Raw genomic sequence first — 19,483 nt, forward strand, 5'->3', positions numbered from 1 at the left:
CTAAAAAGAAAAAAAAAATACTGGGCTTTCAGGGCAATCTTAAGATCAAATGAGGTGGTACATGCTGCTGCTAAGTCTCTTCAGTCGTGTCCGATTCTGTGCGACCCCACAGACGGCAGCCCATCAGGCTCTCCCATCCCTGGGATTCTCCAGGCAAGAACACTGGAGTGGGGTGCCATTTCTTTCTCCAATGCATGAAAGTGAAAAGTGAAAGTGAAGTCTCTCAGTCGTGTCTGACTCCTAGCGACCCCATGGACTGCAGCCCACCAGGCTCCTCTGTCTATAGAATTTTCCACACAAGAGTACTGGAGTGGGGTGCCACTGCCTTCCCTGGATGGTACATGAGAAAGATTATTAAAATCACAAAGTTCTATCTACATTGAAAGAGTTCTTTGCATACCCAACCTGCAAAAGAGCCCCCAGCCCGGCTTACCTTCTGCTTCCCGAGGACTCCAGTGTCCTGATGGGCCGCAGGGCATCGGGGAGGAGGCATTGAAGGCATACTGCACCAGGAATCTCCCTTCCAGGCAAAGGTCACATGCTGATCCCAATTCTCTAGGAGGCCAAGGAAAGAAGGAAATGCACCGACTTAGGAACGGTTGAATGAGATCCCAACTCAACTGAGCCAAAGGTGTAGGTGACAACAACCGCTCCCCTATTGTCCTTATTCTCCCCTGGACTACGAGGAGATCCAACCAGTCAATCCTAAAGGAAATCAACCCTGAATATTCACTAGAAGGACTGATGCTAAAGCTCCAGTACTTTGACCACCTGACGTGAAGAGCAGACTCATTGGAAAAGATCCTGATGCTGGGCAAGACTGAAGGCAAAAGAAGGGGCCGGCAGAGAACGAGAGACTTAGACAGCATCACTGACTCCACGGACATGAATTGAGCAACTCCAGGAAATAGTGGAGGACAGAGGAGCCTGACGAGCTACAGTCCGCAAGGTCACAAAGAGTCGGACGCAACTTAGAGGCTAATCAACAATACTAAATCCTCCCTATTTGTGTCAGAGCTTCCAGAATATGACCATAAGTGAAATTCCTCCCCATCACCCAGGAGGGCCTTTCTTGGGTCTAAGCGTCTTCTGTTCTGATGGTGGACACACTTAAATTTAAAGCAGCCCAGAATCAACAGGTGAAAGGCTTACTGCCTGCGCTATTTCTTCATTTCATCAATGATTAAAAGTTCCACTGCAGATTTGATACGCGGTTGTGAGAAAATCTTTTACCCATCGGACCTCAAATTTTATTCTTTTAACAACCTCTGTCTGGTACCCACTACGTGCAGGAATTATCAGGATCCTAGGTATTAAATAGGAAGAAGGAATGGTTAAGTTCCTTCAGCTGAAAATGACTGGGCTGAACTAGACAGTGCTTAAAGAACCTTCTAGCTCTGACATTCAGGGGATAGATGAGTCACTCTTGGATTTTACAGTCAAAAGCAGTTTCCTTACCATGCCATCTAATTCACTTCAGCAGCTTTCCAAGGGGCAAGCCAATCCCTCAATGGGACAAACCCCAGCAGTGGAATATGACAGTGGCTTTCCCCATCAGCTAGTATCTTATGTGTCTGGATTCAATCTCCCTTTAACCACAACAGCCTTTGGGATCCTACTTGTTCTCCAGACTTGGCCCCTGTTCAGGAGATAGTTGCTAGGAAGAGAGAGGGATAATAGCCATCTTCTCCTGTACTAGGGTGAGCAAGCCCAAAACTCTGAAAATCTGAGCAACTTCTACAGAGCAAGCGGAGGGGGAAAATATCAAGAAAGGTCATAGCCCAACCCATTATTTCTCAAAATGCAATGGTCCTGCCAAAATCTCCTTCCTAAAAGAATCACCACCCTTCAACAACCTGAAAGACACAAGGGAGGGACCCTATCTCAAGCCTTAGGGCTTTTGCTTCACAGAGAAGCTCCACAGCCCCAGGGCTCACATGCTTGCTAACATCACAGTCTGCAGCTGGTCCTCGTTCCTCCTCCACCCAGCTGCCAGGGAGCTCATCCCCAAACCTAAATCTGAATACTTTCTGCCTCTGCTTATCTGCTAATATGGTGACCAACATGTGTAGTTGCTGGATGGATAGATGGATAAATACCAGTCACTCCAACATGTTGCTAAGACGCATGACTAACCTAGTCTAGACCCTCAAATTGCGTATTCTGCATCATCAGCTTTATCATCAGAAATATGAAATCATACACAGGTATAATTTTATACGCACACTAATATTTAGTGATAGGAGAATGATTGAACAATCTAAGGTCAATCTGCTCAATGGAACAGTAAGCAGTTGGTACAAACACTCAAAGATCATTAAAGTGTATGGAAAATGTGCTATAATGTTAAGGGAAGAGTCATATTCAAAACTGTACCTTATAGCAGCATCTCAATGCTGTTCAAACACCGTAACACGACAAAACATTACCAGCAGCTATTTCTAGGTGGTGGAACTCAGGCTGATTCCTCTCTCCCTACTTCCATTCCTTCTGGTTTTCTTAACTTTCTCTGTATTTTTCAGTATGTATGAGGTGTTCTTGAACTAGCAATAATGATGATTATACAAATGCACCTGGAGGCAGAGGATGAAGGGTGGAGAGAGAGGTGCTCAGCACCCAGTCTGGTTCCATTACAATGACCACAATCCACGCATAGCAGCTGAGAGTCACAGGACTGGCTTTATGACGACAATGAGATTACAAACATCCTTGTATGAATCCAGATTGCACTGATCTTAATGGTAACTGAGCTTTCTACTCTAGATGCCTTGCTTTAGAGGAAATGCATGTAGTCACCTGTACTTCACTGAGTTCTTGACAACTGTAGGTTCCCTATAAATACTTTGATGAATTAATAAAACGTCATCCACCTGACAGTAAATGGGCCTTATTTACACAGAGTTCCACAAAGTGCATTCCCTCATGCTCAATCATGGGTTCCCGTGTTCATTCACTGGATACTCATTGAATATTCTGGTTGCTAGCACTGTGCAGCTACCAGACATTAACCAACCACGGGAGAGGAGATCTGATGTGGGACCTGCCCTCACAGACCCTGCAATCCAAGCAGAGGCAACAGTCCCTAAACCAGCAGGAAAATAATGTGTATAAAGTACAGGTTGAATCACTGCTAGAAGGAAAGTCGATAGGTGATGTAAGCGAGACTAATGAGGGGTTGTGCAGGGCTTCAGATGGGCGCAACGCTGGCGGACCTTAGTGCAGGTATGACGAAGAATGACATCAACGGCGGGAGTGAGGCAGCCCAGGCTCAGTCTAACGGTATGGAAAGGACCGAGGCGGGAGGACGGCCTTGGTCCATGGAGGGCCTGAAGGAAACTTGAGTGGCAAGAGTCAGAAATGAAAGACAGGGCAGTAAGAGAGCCAGTGGGCGAGCAGGCAAGGACCACAGGGTGGCAGGCTCTGCAGACTCCTTGCAGATTACACATAAAAGCAATGGGAAGGTACTGGAGGGTTATCACATGGGTGACATGATCCAATCCACATTTTTAAAAGATCAGCCTGAGTGACGAATGAAGAATCAATTGGGAAAAGAAGAGCACAGGTAAAAGCAAAGTCAGGAAATAAAGAGCAAAGGTGTGATCCTGTATATGGTGGGTGACGTTCCCATTTTACAGATAAGGAAACTGAGGATCATGGGTACAGAGTAACTATACCAAGGTCAAAGCTCAGAAAGTCACAGTCAAAACACACTTTACCAAAACCATGCCATATCCTATACATTCAGGGTATGTAAAATGTGTTTCTAACCTTTGGCATTTATTTGATTTTAATGCGCACCTGTACCTACACAGACAGAAACACACACACACACACACACTGAAATCATAGAAACACAGGATGCTAAAGGATGCTAACACTGGAAGAGATCACCTTTCTTACTCAGGGTCCGTGAGAATTAAAGTTTAAAGCTCCAAATCTGTGCCATCTACTTCAGCAGCCCCTAGTAACATGTGGCTATTCAAATCTAAATGAATTAAAATTAATACAGAATTCATTTCAGTTCCTCAGTTACACTCGTCCCAGTTCAACTGCTCCCTAGCCACAGTTGGCTTATGGCCACCACACTGGATATTACAGAAAGTTCTACTGGGCTTCTCTAAGGTATCCACTGTACAGAAGGAATTAAGCTCTCTCCTAGGCATCTAGAATGGTACTAGTTATGTATCCTCAGGAGAATTGAGAAAATAGTCACTCAAGTCATTTTCTACGTTCTGAGACTTGGAAAAAGAACCTTGGCTGAGAAAGCCTAGATTCCCCTTTAGTTTACAGATCAGAAAACTGAGGCCAAAGAGGAAGAAGACATGAAGTTGCAAAGACTTCAGACTCAGATCTCTTGGTTCCCAGTCCAGCATTCTTTCTACTATATACCACAGCCCATTGTTCAGAAAACTGAAACCATCCAGTCAACACATGTTTGCAAGACAGATAAAAATGAAGGAGTTAAAAAAGCCAAGGGTGGCCTTGAATTATTTATTCAGTTGCCCATGTGTGAGGACACCAGCGGTGGGAGGATCTGAGTATGTTTTTTTAAGGAAAACCCTTGTATTCTCTTCGACCACAGATGTGAGGAACAGCAGGAGGACATGACGATGGCCAGGGGCTAGAGGTTGGCATTGATGAATGGAGTGGAAAACATCAGAGATTCTGCAGGAAAAGAGGATTTCAAGTAGCTCAACAGCTCTGAAAAACTCTGTACAAGATGGGAGCTAGTGTTTCCTGAGCACAGAGTGTGTGTGCTAGGCATATCACAGATGTCATCTTATTAAATTCCCCACAGAAGCTAGGTGGAGTGGGTATGGTTAGCACTTTTTATGGAAGAAGACTCAAGAAGGCCAGAAAGGATCAGAGGGGTGAGACAACTCACCCAAGGTCCCCTAGGCTGGGAGTGGTAAAGCAGAGTCTGGAATACAGACCGCTTGACGTCAAAGCTTGTGCACTTTGTACTAAGTCAATTTCCTTGTGTATGGGAGATGGATAGATTCATTTCTTTAAAACAATTTATTGAACTTGCTGACCTACTTTCTTCAGTCACAGACTATAGTCTACATAGCTGTTAACCCTAATTAGATATGTTTCTAAAATGTCAGTTTTAATTTAACATATGATAACTCCATTATGAAATCTTAGACGGAACAGAATAGCTATTGTATGAGCCTCAAGTACCAACTGACTATAGGTTATTAAAAACATACTGATTGAAGCTGAGGGCCCCATGTAATAGAGACATATCTCATTACACAACAATTAACCCTCCAATAGGTTTCCAACAATCAGATGGTATTTATTTAATGGACAATAACTGCTTTATGAAATACAAATTGAATACACACACAGGAAGCTTCATTTACAAAACTTCCATTTTTAAGTGGAATCGAGGCTAAGGCTTGACCAAAAGTCTGATACTTCTCATTGCCACAGAAAAAATAAATAAATCCACGGGCTGCTGGAAAGGCTGCTCCGAAGTGTCACATAAGGTTTCCCAAACCCAGCTCTGAGCTCCCAGTGAGGGCGGCTGGGGCAGAGGAAGGGGGTTTCTACAGAGCATCTAAGGAGTGCCTTTCCTTTCTCCATGATCACATTCATCCAGCTGTCAAAGAAGGTTCTCGATTCAAGGACAGATAGTACTGAAGGAAAACTGGAGCCCAAATGTAATAGTGGTGCCATGCTCTAATATATTATTATGCACACACACACATCCTTGTGAGAGCTCCTTGCCACATTTTATGGCCTGTATAAAGGGGAGAGTAACACCTCCCTCATAATTCAAGGTTTGGAAAAACTTAATGAAAGAACATGTGAGCCTGAGATGAGACACTGCAAAATGTGGGTCGGAGCCTGGCTCCCACCACTTTCTATGGGCTTCTGGCCAAATCTCTTTGCCTCTTTGAACTCCAATCCCTTCCTCAGCTGGCAAATGAAGAAGTTGATTCCCCTTTTACAGAAATTACTGAAGAGATGGAATGAGATCGTACAGCAAGCATTTAGTATAGAATCCAGAGCAGAGTGAGCAATTGATAAACAGCATGCACAACCCTTGAGTAATATTAATTCATCATCAGTTCAGTTCAGTTCAGTTCAGTTGCTCAGTCGTGTCTAACTCTTTATGACCCCATGAATTACAGCACACCAGGCCTCCCTGTCCATCACCAACTCCCGGAGTTCATTCAGACTCACGTCCATCAAGTCAGTGATGCCATCCAGCCATCTCATCCTCTGTCGTCCCCTTCTCCTCCTGCCCCCAATCCCTCCCAGCATCAGAGTCTTTTCCAATGAGTCAACTCTTCATATGAGGTGGCCAAAGTACTGGAGTTTCAGCTTTAGCATCATTCTTTCCAAAGAAATCCCAGGGCTGACTCCTTCAGAATGGAATGGTTATTATTTCCACCATCGTCAATATTATGTTATCATTATTGAATAAAACATTCCCAAGAAGGGCTGGGAGGGGGCAAAAATACTAATCCACACTAATTTATAGCCAAGTTCCAACCAAATTAAATGTCAACCTTTTAGTACATCTTCATGATCCTTTAAAATCCCCTAAAGCTTCAGTGCCTTGGGGAGACCCAATGTTGAAAGGCACCACAAGAAATGATTTCATTCATGTTTCCACCTTCAGACCACTGAGGCATCATTAGACCCACCTTTCAGTGGAGTATAAGACTCAGGGGGAGAAACTGACTTGCCCAAGGCCATACGGCTAGTAAGTAACTGATAGGCGCTCAACTAAGGCATCTTGTGCGTTGATTTATCATCCCTTGATCTTCTAAAAAGTCTACCTTCAGTTCTATTAAACAACAAAGGCAAAGATGCTCATTATACAAAAATACATGTATATATATATATATATATATATATATATATATATGCAGTGTACCCTTCATGTATAATGTACCCTTCTTATATTGTACTATGTGTATACAAAGGTGTTAGCTCATTAACCAGAGGCAGGTTAAACGCCCAAGCTCATGAGATGTGACCAGCACCTCCATTCCAGACGAGGTTCAGGCGACAGAAGTTTCCAGGTTTTTAACAATAAAATACAGCTTAATATTCACCACAGAAATTATGCATCATTACTCATCAATTTCTGTTAGCAATCACTTATGGATTCCCTGACCCCCATATCTACAACATGTCTGTACGGAGCAGTCGCCGAGCCAGTTAGTCCTTGAGTGTGTGTATTATTCCCTGAGTCGTGTTCAACTCTGTGCGACCCCATGGACTGTAGCCCACCAGGCAGGCTGCTCTGACCATGGGATCCTCCAGGCCAGAATACCGGAGTGGGTTGCCATTTCCTTCTCCAGGGGATCTTCCTGACCCAGGGATCGAAGCCGGGTCTCCTGCATTGCAGGCCCATTCTTTACCATCTGGGCACTTGTGGGCACTTGTTAAACGAGAGCAACAATAAAAGACAGAGAAATCCCTCTCCAAGGCTGCTTCCCTTCCAAGTTTCCCCTTCTTGGCAGGAGAGAGAGAGAGGGATCAACACTTCACAGGCCACACTCACCTTTCAAAGACGTGGCCGTCAATGGGAGGGAACCACTCCAGCATCACAGAGCCGGTCGTGTGGCCCACGACCTGGGGGGCGAGGGCGATGGGCGCCGGCTTCCTGGAGGGCTGCCAGCCTTGGTACACCAGGTCCAGGTAACAGTGCATTCTGGCTACTTGATTGGGTGTGAAGGAGTCGGTGCAGTCGTCATCTGCAAGCAGGCAGAGGGAGAGATAAGCACCTCATCGCACGGACGGACAGGCAAGAGAATGATGATGCCTCCCGGGCGGCCCGGAAGCCAGCACCCTGGCCCTTGCCAGCTGGGAGCTGGCCTCTTCCAGTGCTCAAGAGTTAATGGTCTGTGAACAAATTAGTGCAGTCATCACGTCTGCAGACAGGTGAGAGGGAGCATTAGGAGGGGGAGGGCGGATGGGACTGAAAAGGCACGTCACGGGAAAGGACAAGGGCAAGACGAGCCACTTTCCATGGGCCCCCATCCACCGGTCAGTAAGTTCCAGCCAATCAGTCAGTAACTCTCACTCATCCACTCGTGTCCCGTCTGTCTGCTCACTCATTCTTTCACATGCTTTCTTGTTCCTTCACTCCCACCTTCACATTTGCTCATCGGCTCTTTCATCAATTCTGCCCCTTACTGATGCAGCACTGCTGCCTTCCAAACCACCCTTCTGAGCATCGATCCTGTACCCTCTGCTCGAAGCCAAGCGCCATGGAAACCTACAACACTCCTGCCGTTGGGGAGCTACCGGTCTAGCTATAGAGCAAAGGTCAGTTTGCTGTGTGGCTCAAGGTGGTTATAAGGCTGTTCAAGTTTGTGACGCCAGTCCCCGTCGACAAGGCGATACGTGTGTTGAGGAAGATGGATAAACTGGAGAGGCTTCTGGGGGAGGTCCTGGAGGTCAACCAGGTTACACCGTTAAGACTGGGGAAGAAGATGAGGGATGGGAGAAGGGGCAGCTCAGGACCACAGCAGCGATGAGCCCTGGGCAGTGAGCACAGGGAGGCTCGGAAGTAGTCCAGGCTCAGCACCCAGCCTCCAGTGTCCACGGCTGGAATGCAAGCACGACACCTCCTGCACCGCGCTGTCCCTGGACACGGACTGCGGGCTTAGTACATGCTTCGTACACGGGATACTGTGCTTTGGGCGTGTGTAACTCTCCCATTAGTTCTGGAGTAAATAAATACTCTGATGGCTCCATTTCACAGAGGAGGAACCTGAGGCTGAGAGAGGTCTCACTACTTTTTAAAGATCACAGACCTAGGGGCAGATCTGAGATGTGAACGCAGGCAGTCTTGACTCCAAGGCCACATTTCTAATCAATATGAGAACTTTTTTCTGAGTGTCCATGAGACCTTGTATGGGCAAAGTGTTCCGCAGGTGTTTGATAAATAGGAGTTGAGCCTGAGTCGGAGGGGACCAGAATACAATCTCAGCTCTGAATGTCTTTAGATCTAATGACCTTCAATTCTACCCTCTGTTTTCTAGGATGAGGAATGAAGGCCTCGACCCGAGACTCTTCCCTGCCAAGGAGGAAGCTTGCCTCCCGTCTCTCCCTCCAACAGCTTTACTCAGCTGCCCCAGGGAAAGATCAAGGCACTGTTTTGGCTTGGTTTCCAAAAACACCACTTCCCAGAGGTGTCTGCCTGGCCTGGGTTTCTGCAGCTGGGCCCCAGACAGAGGGGAACGGGGCTCACCAGATCTTAAAATAAACCCACCACGGGAATTCCACAGTATAAACTCACTTTCTCTTATCAAACAAACAGAAAATAAGTTCAGGCAGGTGCTGGGCAGTTGGACATGACCTTGAGAATCCAGCTTGGGGAAGGGATAGGAGGGTGAGGAGGTTATACACAGAAGCTGCCTCTGATCCCCTTAGCAATTTTTGATGGTCTCCTTGCCAGCACCCTGGGGAAGACTTTTATACATTTGGAAGAAGCAGAAGAGCCTGGAGTCCTTTGGAGAACACCACCAAAGAATGACTAGTTGCACAAATCACTCTCAAGCTCAGATACTTGCATGTAACTCCTTGGATACAAAACAGGCTACAGGTTGCTTTTGCCTGGAAAATAAGACACCAAATGCCCCCAGTGGTCTAAGAAGGACTGGATGGGCTGGTACATTTTCCTTTGTTACCAAGGACTTTGTACTTCATCCCGAAAGCTTTGGAAAAGCCACTAAATGGGTTAAAAGCAGGGGAAGGGCATGCTGGCTAAAGAAGTAAGGGTTATATAGTTAGATTCATGGGTGAATGATCTGGAGTCAAATGATTTCATGACCACTGTGCCTCAGTCTTCCCACCTGTAAAGTGGAGATAATGATGATAACAAGAGTGCTGGTGTCAGAATGCTGCCGAAGGTCATGGCAGGTGTAGCATCAGGAGGCAGGAGCAATGCTCAGAGAATGCTCGCTGCCTCACGTCTTGGGATAGTGCAGGCACCTCTGTATGTGTGTGTGCTTGCGTGTGTGCATGTGTGTGTGTACGCGTACACTAATGTGGGTGAGTGTTAGGAAACTAGAAGCAGGAAAAAAACCAGAATGTAAAATAACCACTCTCTTTGATTTTGCAACATCGCCGTTTAGGAATTCGATGGAGCGATACTCATGAACAAACATGAGGGAAAACATATGTTTCAAGGATATCTTTTGAAATATCATTTACATAGAAAAAAACGTTAGAAATAACACATCTGTCTATTAATAGGGGGAGGACTCTGTACATCAAGGCACACGCACAGAACAGAATTCTAATCAGTCACTTCCCAAACAGGAAGTAACTCTAAAACTCAGCCCCTTGTGTATAAGTTGGGGACATTTAAATCAACCCCACAACCTAGAGTGATGGTGTGGTTTCCTTGAGCTGGGACACATACAGCATTTATTTGATGAACGAGAGAGAAAAACAGCAATTTGCTTTCCTCTCTATATTCTGATTTGTTTGGTTTTCTTCATCCAAAGGAGTTACTTTCCTTTTATAACTTAAAAATTAGCCATTTCCATGTCTGCCAATATAAAAGTTTGAAAAATGGGTAGGTGACAGAAGCTGGGAGGAGGACAGAATTGTACCTGAACTTTAAAACTGAAGTAAAAAAACATCCCTCCCAGAGCTAGATCACTTAGAGACTGAACCACTGCCGGGATCTTGGGTGAGGTACCAAAGGGTTTCTGTCGATCATAAAGCCTCTGCCCCAACTAGCTGATGTTTCGAGTTGGCCCCTCTTAGCTTCCTGCCTCCACAGGCTGCCCCTCCTGACACCTGTGGCCCCTTCATCCTGGTCTGTAGGACCAGCCAACCCATCCTATTCTTCTGTCCCCATGCTGCCTCCAACCAGAAAGGACATGGGGGACTTCAGAATTCTGGGAAGCTACACCAGTCCCCACGCTGTTGATGTTGTGCTGTGAGTTTGCAAACTAAACGTTGTTCTCAAGAACAATTTCCACCTGCAGCTGGAAGGCCACAGGGCAGGGAGGTTCAAGGCCACCACCTCCTGTGGGACCTCAGACAAAATGCCGACCCCTGACAGCCTTGTTTTCACCCACTGTGAAATAGGGACTCATGAGCCTACTTGCCTTCTACAGCCAAGGGAAGCGTGCAACTAGCTCACCCATTTCTAACACGTGAATATCTGATGGTTTTGTTGGTTTAAAAACAATGATAATAACAGTAACAGCAATAGATGATTATATCCACCGCAGAACACTTGGTATGTGCCAAACATGTTACAAAGAAAGAAACATCAACCTAAATATTACCTAGAGATTAAAAAAAATATCTAGTATATATGTATGCGTAGATGGATATGAATATCTATAGTGGATTTCTGTAATTCTTTTCATCACAAACATCATATACATATATATACACACATACACACAAACATACACACACTTGTGATGAGATATGATATATGTGCCAGGTCTTATACTGTACATTAGGTTCTGGAGTGTTTTCACAATTAACAGTCAACAGATAATCCTGCTAATCATCACTTACTGAGCAATAGTTTTGGTACCAAGGACAGTTCTAACCCCTTCACCTGTATGACTCTCACGCAAGGTGAGGGTGATTGTCCTCCATGAACCGATAAAGTAACAGGCTTAGACAGAAGGAACTTGCCTGAGGTCAGAGTCAAAGGCTGGCACACAGAGCATTCAACTTGGTTCTCACACTCTAGACTTTACGCTCCGAACCACTGTGTTCCTATCAACCGTCTGCTACACCATCTTCAGTGATTACAGGATGTTCTGTCATATGAGTGCCTTGTGATTTATTTCAGCAACCCATTCTCTTTTTGGATTCGTAAGAAGCTTCTAATTTTTCACACGTGTAAGCATTTCTCTTCTATGCCTGTTACACACTTCAATTAGTAAATGTCCTAATTAATATGTGGAGGAAAAAAATGTTGCTAAAAACATTTTTAGGACTAAATCTTTAAACACGTTAACAGATTTATTTCCTTAAGACATACTTCTTAGAGGTGGGGCTGCTGTGTCAAAGCTTAAGTGCATATTAAAAGGGACACACAGAACAGCAGTGACAAGACGCTTGCTCCCATAGCTGGGGAAGGCCTGGTTTCTGCACTATTGGGGAACCTGGGCTTGGAGGTCCTCTTAGTGGGTTCCTTATGGCATACTGTCTTCAGGAAGTAAGAGTCTGACCTGCCGTCTTTCTATCTGCCTGAGGATTAGCCAACAACTCAATGTGACCGCACTCACCCGGTGCTTGACTAGGCTTGCCCCTAGCACTTGCCCTGGTGTCTGCTTAATCTGAGCAGTTGGGACACTCTCGAACTCCCCCAGTGTCAGAAAGGGAGCCAGATAATTGTTGCTTAAATGCAGGCTCTGCCATGAAAGGAATGCCTTGTTTTTGCTGTGTGGCCCTGGGAAAGTGACAAGTTCCCTAAGCCATGCTTTCTCCATTTGTAAAGTGGGTACAGTAGTAATAGCACTTATCCCATTGGGCTATTTAGACGATTCAATGAGACAAGCCCATTGGGCGTTGCCCACAGTGTCTGGTATGTCACAGACACTCAGTAGTTTCTGCAGACTCGCCACCAGCCATGTTCAATTCATTACAGTCTTAGGACTAACAATTAATTCAGGTCCTCAGCTTCACTCTCCTTGCTCAACAAGTGGCTGGTGGCTACCATGCAGGAGGACACAAACACAGAATACACCCACTTCTGCAAAAAGCCAGAGCACTCGAAAGGAAACTCTAAGCAGCAGACCCAGCAAGCTCTCTACCCTCTTGTCTTGACTGCAAAGCCCCCGTGCGTCCCTCTCCCCAGCCCTGAGAACCCAATCCTGGTCTGCATTTTGAATTTTATCCAGCTGCTTTTGTCACCTCATCTATCAGAGATCCTAAGAAAAACAAACATTTCAAAGCTCGTGGTCTCCTTGAATATGCTTTTGCGGGTGTAAGTTTGTTATCGTAGCTCAGTGAATTAGTTCTGCTGTTAATGGGTCACTGAGCTGAGGGGTTCCTTTAGAAAAGCAACATTAAATCAATCACCCTTTAGATCTGTACAAAGGGGAACAACAACAAAAAAAAGATTTAGTTTATGGGGGTCCGGTAGCGAGTGGCAGCTCCTGGCCCCTAAGAGGCCGGCAAACTTCCAAACTCATGTTATTGTTTATTTCCCATGTGCACTGAGCTGGCCAAGGAAAGGTGCTATAGAAATGGAACTTAAGCAGGGCTCTGGGAGGGGACGGGACACCGGATATGGATGCCGGCTTGGCTGGGATGGGAGCATGGTAGGAATCTGCCTTTGAGGAAATCCCTAGCACTTGGGTCTTTTTTAGAGACCCCAAGCTAGGGGCTGTTTATAGCACCAAGCGTGGGTGCTGACCATTCGAGACCTTGGGTGTGAACTGTATGAACCTTAAACTGGAGATGCCCCCGGAGATCGTTCAGTCCAAACGGGAAACTGGGAAGACCCAATGGCAGTAGTGGAACCCACTGGATCTCGGGAGGGACAGCCTCTCTTTGAATGCAATCAGAGGCAAACCCCATCAGAAATGGAAACTGCTAGAAGCGGGCTCCCCTGCTTTAAGCAGAAATGGAGGCTCAGAGTCACACAGCCACTCAGAGTGCCCCCACCTCCCTGACAATGATCTCTCTGGCACAGACTCGAAAACCACCCAGATCGCTCAATATCCCACTCAGCCATCAGCTAGGTCTCACTGGAAGAGCGGCACAAGAGGAAAAGAGAAAAACCAGCCACCTGTGAAACGGGGGTAGTTCCAGTCCCAGAGGCTCGTTGAGAGAGTTAAACAAGATGGCATATGTTAAAGTCCTTTATGAACAATAACTTTTTATTTTATTTTTTTTGAAATCTTTGGGCTATGCTGCATGGTATGTGGGATCTTAGTTTCCTGACCAGGAATCGAACCCACGTCTCCTGCCTTGGCAGCATGGAGTCTTAACCACTAGACCACCAGGGAAGTCCCGTGAACAGTAAACGTTTATGTAAGTAGAAATATTTCCATACAAATCTTTATATACCTGTTGTTAGATAATTTATTCATATTCTTCCCTACTTGCCTTTCTTTCTCCTTCCTCCCTTTCTTCTTAGCAACCATTTTTAAAAACACAAGGCCTGTGCTTGCTAGGTGCGGAGAGTACAGTGATGTCTTAGAGAGACAATCTCTGCCTTTATAGAGCTCACTTGCTTTGGAGGTAGAAAGAAACACCTAAATTGACTATTATGATAGAGCTGGATGCTCAGCTAACACACACCAGCATCTGGTGCTTTCCTCAAAGTCTCTTGGCCTAGGGGTGAGGCCGTGACCATCCCAAGAAAGGGGTATCTCATTCGTTCTTTTTCTTTTTTTAAAGATTTTTCTAAGTCTTTACTGAATTTGTTAGTATATTGCTTTTGTTTTATGTTTTTTGGTTTTCCTGGCCACGAGGAATATGGTATCTTACCTCCCCAACCAGGGACTGAACCTGCACGCCCTGCATTGGAAAGCTGAAATCTTAACCACTGGACTACCAGGACAGTCCCAGGATAGCTAATTTTCCAAAGATGTTACAAGGACTAGAGCTGGTCTTGATATACACTAAAAGGAAGTGCAGGGGATCTTGGAATGCACAGAATGAGTTATTAACACTGATATTGATGGTACTAAAAAGGACTCTGAGTGGGTCTATGCAGTGAGGGAAAAAACAACTCCATCTCATGTAATAATTTCATGATTTGCAAAACCAGAAGAATTCTATTTTACTGTAATAAAACAGTAAAAGAGCATGTGAAAATTGTGTGTGCGTTTTTTTTAAGTTTCAACAATCACCAGCTTAGAAAACTATAGCTGCAAAAGTAGGAGAAACCTCAGAGATCAATTCCAGAGTTTCCATTTTCTTGAGAAAAGTGGGATCCAGAGATGGGAAGTGATGGACCCCAAGGCAGCAGGTGACCTAGCAGCAGAACCCGACCTCCTATTCAGGCTTCCTGACTTTTAGCCCTGGTCAGCTTCCCAAAGCATCTTTCTGAGGAGCTTTTAGATACAATATCTTCCTTGCATCCCTGAGGTACTCATGGAAGGCACAGGTACTCGATTACTTGGGATGAGGACTTGTTGGGATGAAGAGATCTTAGGAAAGACAGGCAGCCTGCTTGAGCCAGGCCAGGAGGCCACGTCTGACACTCTGGCACTCTGGTGCAGTGTGTGGGCCTGCTGAGTGTGGGCCTTACCTGCATAGCTCATGAAGTTGTTGTACGGAGTGTTGAAGAAGCTGTTGAAGCCACATGTGTCATTCCCTGGCCCCGGGTCGCCGCAGAACTTGTGTTTCGGAGCTGGGTTGGTGTCACTGCAGAGGTCTCCGGTCTCATAGGAGGGCTCTGTCTCCATGCAGGGGTCACTGCAAGACTGGATTTCTGAGATGCCTCGGAAGATGTGGTAGAGGCCCAGGCTGTGCCCAATCTCATGGATCATGGTGTGGGTGTGCCCAGGGATGCCGTAGAAAGATGGATTCAAGACGATGCCACCTGCCAGGGGAAGTCAGAGCATTAGGCGAACAGGGCACCCTGCTTCCTGCTGCAGGAGTCCCCAGATCCCTCAAGGGGGAATGGGGCACAGCCCAAAGTAACCACAGTCTCCTCCACCCTACGACTCCATGGCTGAGAGCCATTCTGACTTGTGGCATGAATCACTGATGAAGTAGGAAGAAGTCTCAAAGTCATTTTGTGCAATCCCTTCATGTTTCAGTTGAAAACACCGATGCCTAAAGGAGTGAGGCAACTTATTCAAAGGGATGTCAAACTACTTAGAAGTAGTGGCATGATTACAATTCAAGGACTTCGATTTCTGGACTGGCAAAGATTTCAGCTGCAACCTCTTAGGAAGTAAGTAAGGCATGCCCCAGTCTATGAATATCTACACAAATTGATCTACACAAATTGCTTAAATGAAACTCTCATGCCCTGACACCTTGGTTCCAGCTCTCATGTTGCCTTCACTAACGCTGTGAAGTTGAGCAAGTTGATTGCCGTCTCTGAATCCCGTTTCCGAAGCTCTGTACCCTATGAGAGTGAATGTTCATAAAGGCCAGCACTGTGGTGTACTCACATTATAACATTGATAATAGTCAGTGTTTCCTGAGCATTTATTACATATTTTCAGGCCTTGTATTCAGTGTTTCATATGTATAAGCACACTTAATCATCTCACAACCCCCTGAGAGGGGCACTGACTCACAGAGAGGTGAAACAATGGGCCCATGATCGAATTAGTAAGCGGGGAGTTCAGACCTGAACCCAAGATCTTTGGATTCCAAAGCCAGGAATCTTAATCAGTTCTGCTGCTAATGCCCACCACAAGCACAGAATATGGCATCTCATTAAGTAAATGTTGACTATCTGCTGAATGCCAACACAGTGAAAGAGGTTTTGTGAGGCCTAAGTACTTACGTGTAAGTAGCCAGCATAGCACCTTACACCCAGTAAGCGCCTTGTTTATTGTCTAACCACTTGTTACCCCAAGTGTACCCCAAGTACAAGCAGCATCAGCTTCACCTGGAGGTGATCAGAAATGCAGACTCTTAGGCCCCACCCCAGACCTAAAGAATCAAAATAATAATAAGTCTTTTACCAACAGCCCCAGATGACTTGCCTGTATGTTCTAGTTTGAGAAGCGATAAACCACCCTACATATCTTAAAAGAATGACCGTTTCTTCCCTTGGGCAGATAGATGGATCAGATCTCAGGGAAACCAATGGACAGCATGGTTCTGTGTTTGTATTTAGCTACTGGAGAAATACATACAGATTGGCAGATAGATATTTCAGCTGGAAAATCCGAGTGTGTTTAAGGCAAGGTTAAGCTTCAAGTCCGAGCACAGAGGAATGAATAAAGAAGATGTGTTACATATTTACAATGAAATACTCTTCCGCCATTAAAAAGAAGTAATGCCGTTTGCGGTCCATTTGGATGGACCTAGAGATTGTCACATTGAGTGAAGTAAGTCAGGTAGAGAAGGAGAAATATTGTATGACAGCCTTTATATGTGGAATCTAAAAAGAGATGATACAAAATGAACTTACAAAACAGAAAGAGACTCGGGGACTTCAGAGAATGTACATATGGTTGCCGGGGGAAAGGAACAGTTAGGGAGTTTGGGATGGTCATGTACATACTCCTATATTCAAAGTGGATAACCAACATGGACCTACTGAACAGCACAGGCAAGTCTGCTCAATGTTATGTGACGGTCTAGAAGGGAGGGGAGATGGATAGAAGGATATGCATGGTAGAGGCTCTTCATTGTTCACCTGAAACCATCACAACATTGTTAATCAGCTCTACCCCCCATACAAAATAAAAAGCTTAAAAAACAGAAAACGCTTCACCTCTGAGCAATCTGCAAGCAGTGGCTGTAAGTGCAGAGCAGCTCACTACAGAACGGTGAGGAGGGAGGCCCTTGCTATTCTCTGCTGGCAAGCCTGGAGCAGGCGTGGGGGTAGTTTTATCTCAGACTGAACTGCTGGGAGGGCAAGCTTGCTCAGTCATGGGGCTCATGGAGTCGATTAATTCTGAGCTGCTCAGAGCCTTCCAGCACAAAGATAAAGATGTATGAGGGGGTGTGTGTGCTTGCACGTGTATATGTGAGAAGCGGCAGGCAGAGGCAGGGAGGAAGAGAAATTGAGACAGGAAATCTCCCTCAATTATTTTCTGTCAATCATAATATGAAACATAATCCCCTTCCCACCCAAGGCTTTTTCCAGGGATCATGGTGTAACAGCAGGAAAAGAGGGTGTGTATATATGATTCTAATAAATTGGGTTTGATTGGGCCTACTGCAGAGGAACTGCTCAGGATCAGCATGTCTCAGGACGGAGAGGTGGCAGCCTGGGAGGCCGGCTGGAGTTAGCCTGACATGGGTTGCAATCTTCATTCTGTTTTGCAATGGCTGTGTGATCTTGAGAAAGTAACTCTGCACCTCTAGCGTGTTCTGATATAAGCAGCAGCAGCAGCAGAGCACCAAAGATTCTCAGTCTCTCTGTGAAGCTGTAATATTGAGGTCAATGGAGAACGAAGGGAGGCGGGGTGCTAGCAGGACCCCATAGGTGCTTCCAGGGGATAATGATAGGATTGCAGGCTCGATGTCCAGGCTGGGTCTCCCAGGCTCCCCTCTTCACAGAGCGATAGCACAGAGCTTGAGTCCTGTTTCACTGCCTCTCTTAAAAGGTGAAATAGCTTGAGGCTGACATCATCCTGAAATACTATAACATGCTGTGGATTTATAGCCTTCTGTATGCCTGGTCCTGAGCCAGTCTCTGAAATTCAAGGAATTATCAGGAGTATTTCTTTCTCACTATAGAAACTTGCTGCTCAACCATTCTAAGGCTCTAATCATGACCCTTTTGGTTGATTTTTCAAAAGGAGAGAATTTCAGTCCTGAGAAGGGTCTTCAGAGGCCCTCTAGTCTAACTTACTCCCTTAAAATCTGAAGACATTGAGACCTGGAGAAGGAAAGAGACTTGCCTAAGGCCATCCTGTGAAGTGAAGTCATAGCTGAGAACAAGCCTATATGTTGGCTTTGGGCCAGCAAGATTCCCATACATCATGTAGGCATGTGATATGAGCTAATCAGCTTCAGCTTGCCTCAGCTGCACACTCTCTTTCACCCAGTCCCTGTCTGTCTAGGTCTGTCTGTCTACCCATCCATCATCTATCTCATGGTTTCTGAGCAACAGCACTGCTGGTATTTGAGGCCGGGTAACTCTTTAACGTGGGTACCACAGGAGATCCAGCGGCGTGGCCGGCCTCTACCCACTCGATGCCAGTAGCATTGCCGCATTTGTGAAATCCAGAAGTTTCACTTGACCTTGTCAGATGTCTCCCAGAACATAAAAATCCTCCAGCTGAGAACTGCCAGCTGTTTATTGTCTCTGTCTCTAAATAACCACACATACGTGTGTATGCACACACACACACAGACGTACAAACTGGTTTCTCTCTCTTAAAAACAACTAGCAGAAGACGGTGCTCTGGAGTGAACCAAGTCTAGAAGCTGGCTCAACACAACTTTATTGTTTGAAGTTGCAAAGTCCCTCAGCTCTAAGATATTGTGGATTTAGAGCAGCTACTGGACCCTGGCTGTATCACTGGAAAATCAGACAGGCCTGAGGAAAGATCCAGCACTATCACTCTGCTGAGCCCTAACATTCTCAGAAAAAGGTATCCATTGAGTCATTACTATTCACTGGTGTAAATAATAGGAACATTCTAACACAGGCAAAAGAGCTAAATAAATTGCAGTGCCCTCACTCAATGGCATATTGTCGGTATTTAGTCATTAAGTTGTGTCTGACTCTTTTGCAACCCCATGGACTATATAGCCTGCCAGGCTCCTCTGTCCCTGGGATTTCTCGGGCAAGAATACTGGAGTGGGTTGCCATTTCCTTCTTCAGGGGATCTTCCTGACCCAGGCATCGAGCCTACATCTCCTGAGCCAC

At 45.6% G+C, this 19,483-nt stretch overlaps 1 protein-coding gene across 1 annotated transcript in view; it reads right to left on the minus strand.

Moving 5' to 3' along the window:
- PAPPA (pappalysin 1) overlaps positions 1-19,483 on the minus strand; it is a 263,247-nt gene that overhangs the window by 186,851 nt on the left and 56,913 nt on the right. The window contains exons 4-6 of the mRNA XM_015092957.4: positions 15,221-15,514; positions 7,529-7,721; positions 434-555 (exon numbers count right to left, since the gene is read on the minus strand). Of these exons, the coding sequence (XP_014948443.2) occupies positions 434-555; positions 7,529-7,721; positions 15,221-15,514 (609 nt within the window). The remainder of the gene's footprint in view (positions 1-433; positions 556-7,528; positions 7,722-15,220; positions 15,515-19,483) is intronic.

Source organism: Ovis aries, chromosome 2 (assembly GCF_016772045.2).
Source record: "Ovis aries strain OAR_USU_Benz2616 breed Rambouillet chromosome 2, ARS-UI_Ramb_v3.0, whole genome shotgun sequence".
In the NCBI taxonomy this organism is placed as follows: Eukaryota; Metazoa; Chordata; class Mammalia; order Artiodactyla; family Bovidae; genus Ovis; species Ovis aries.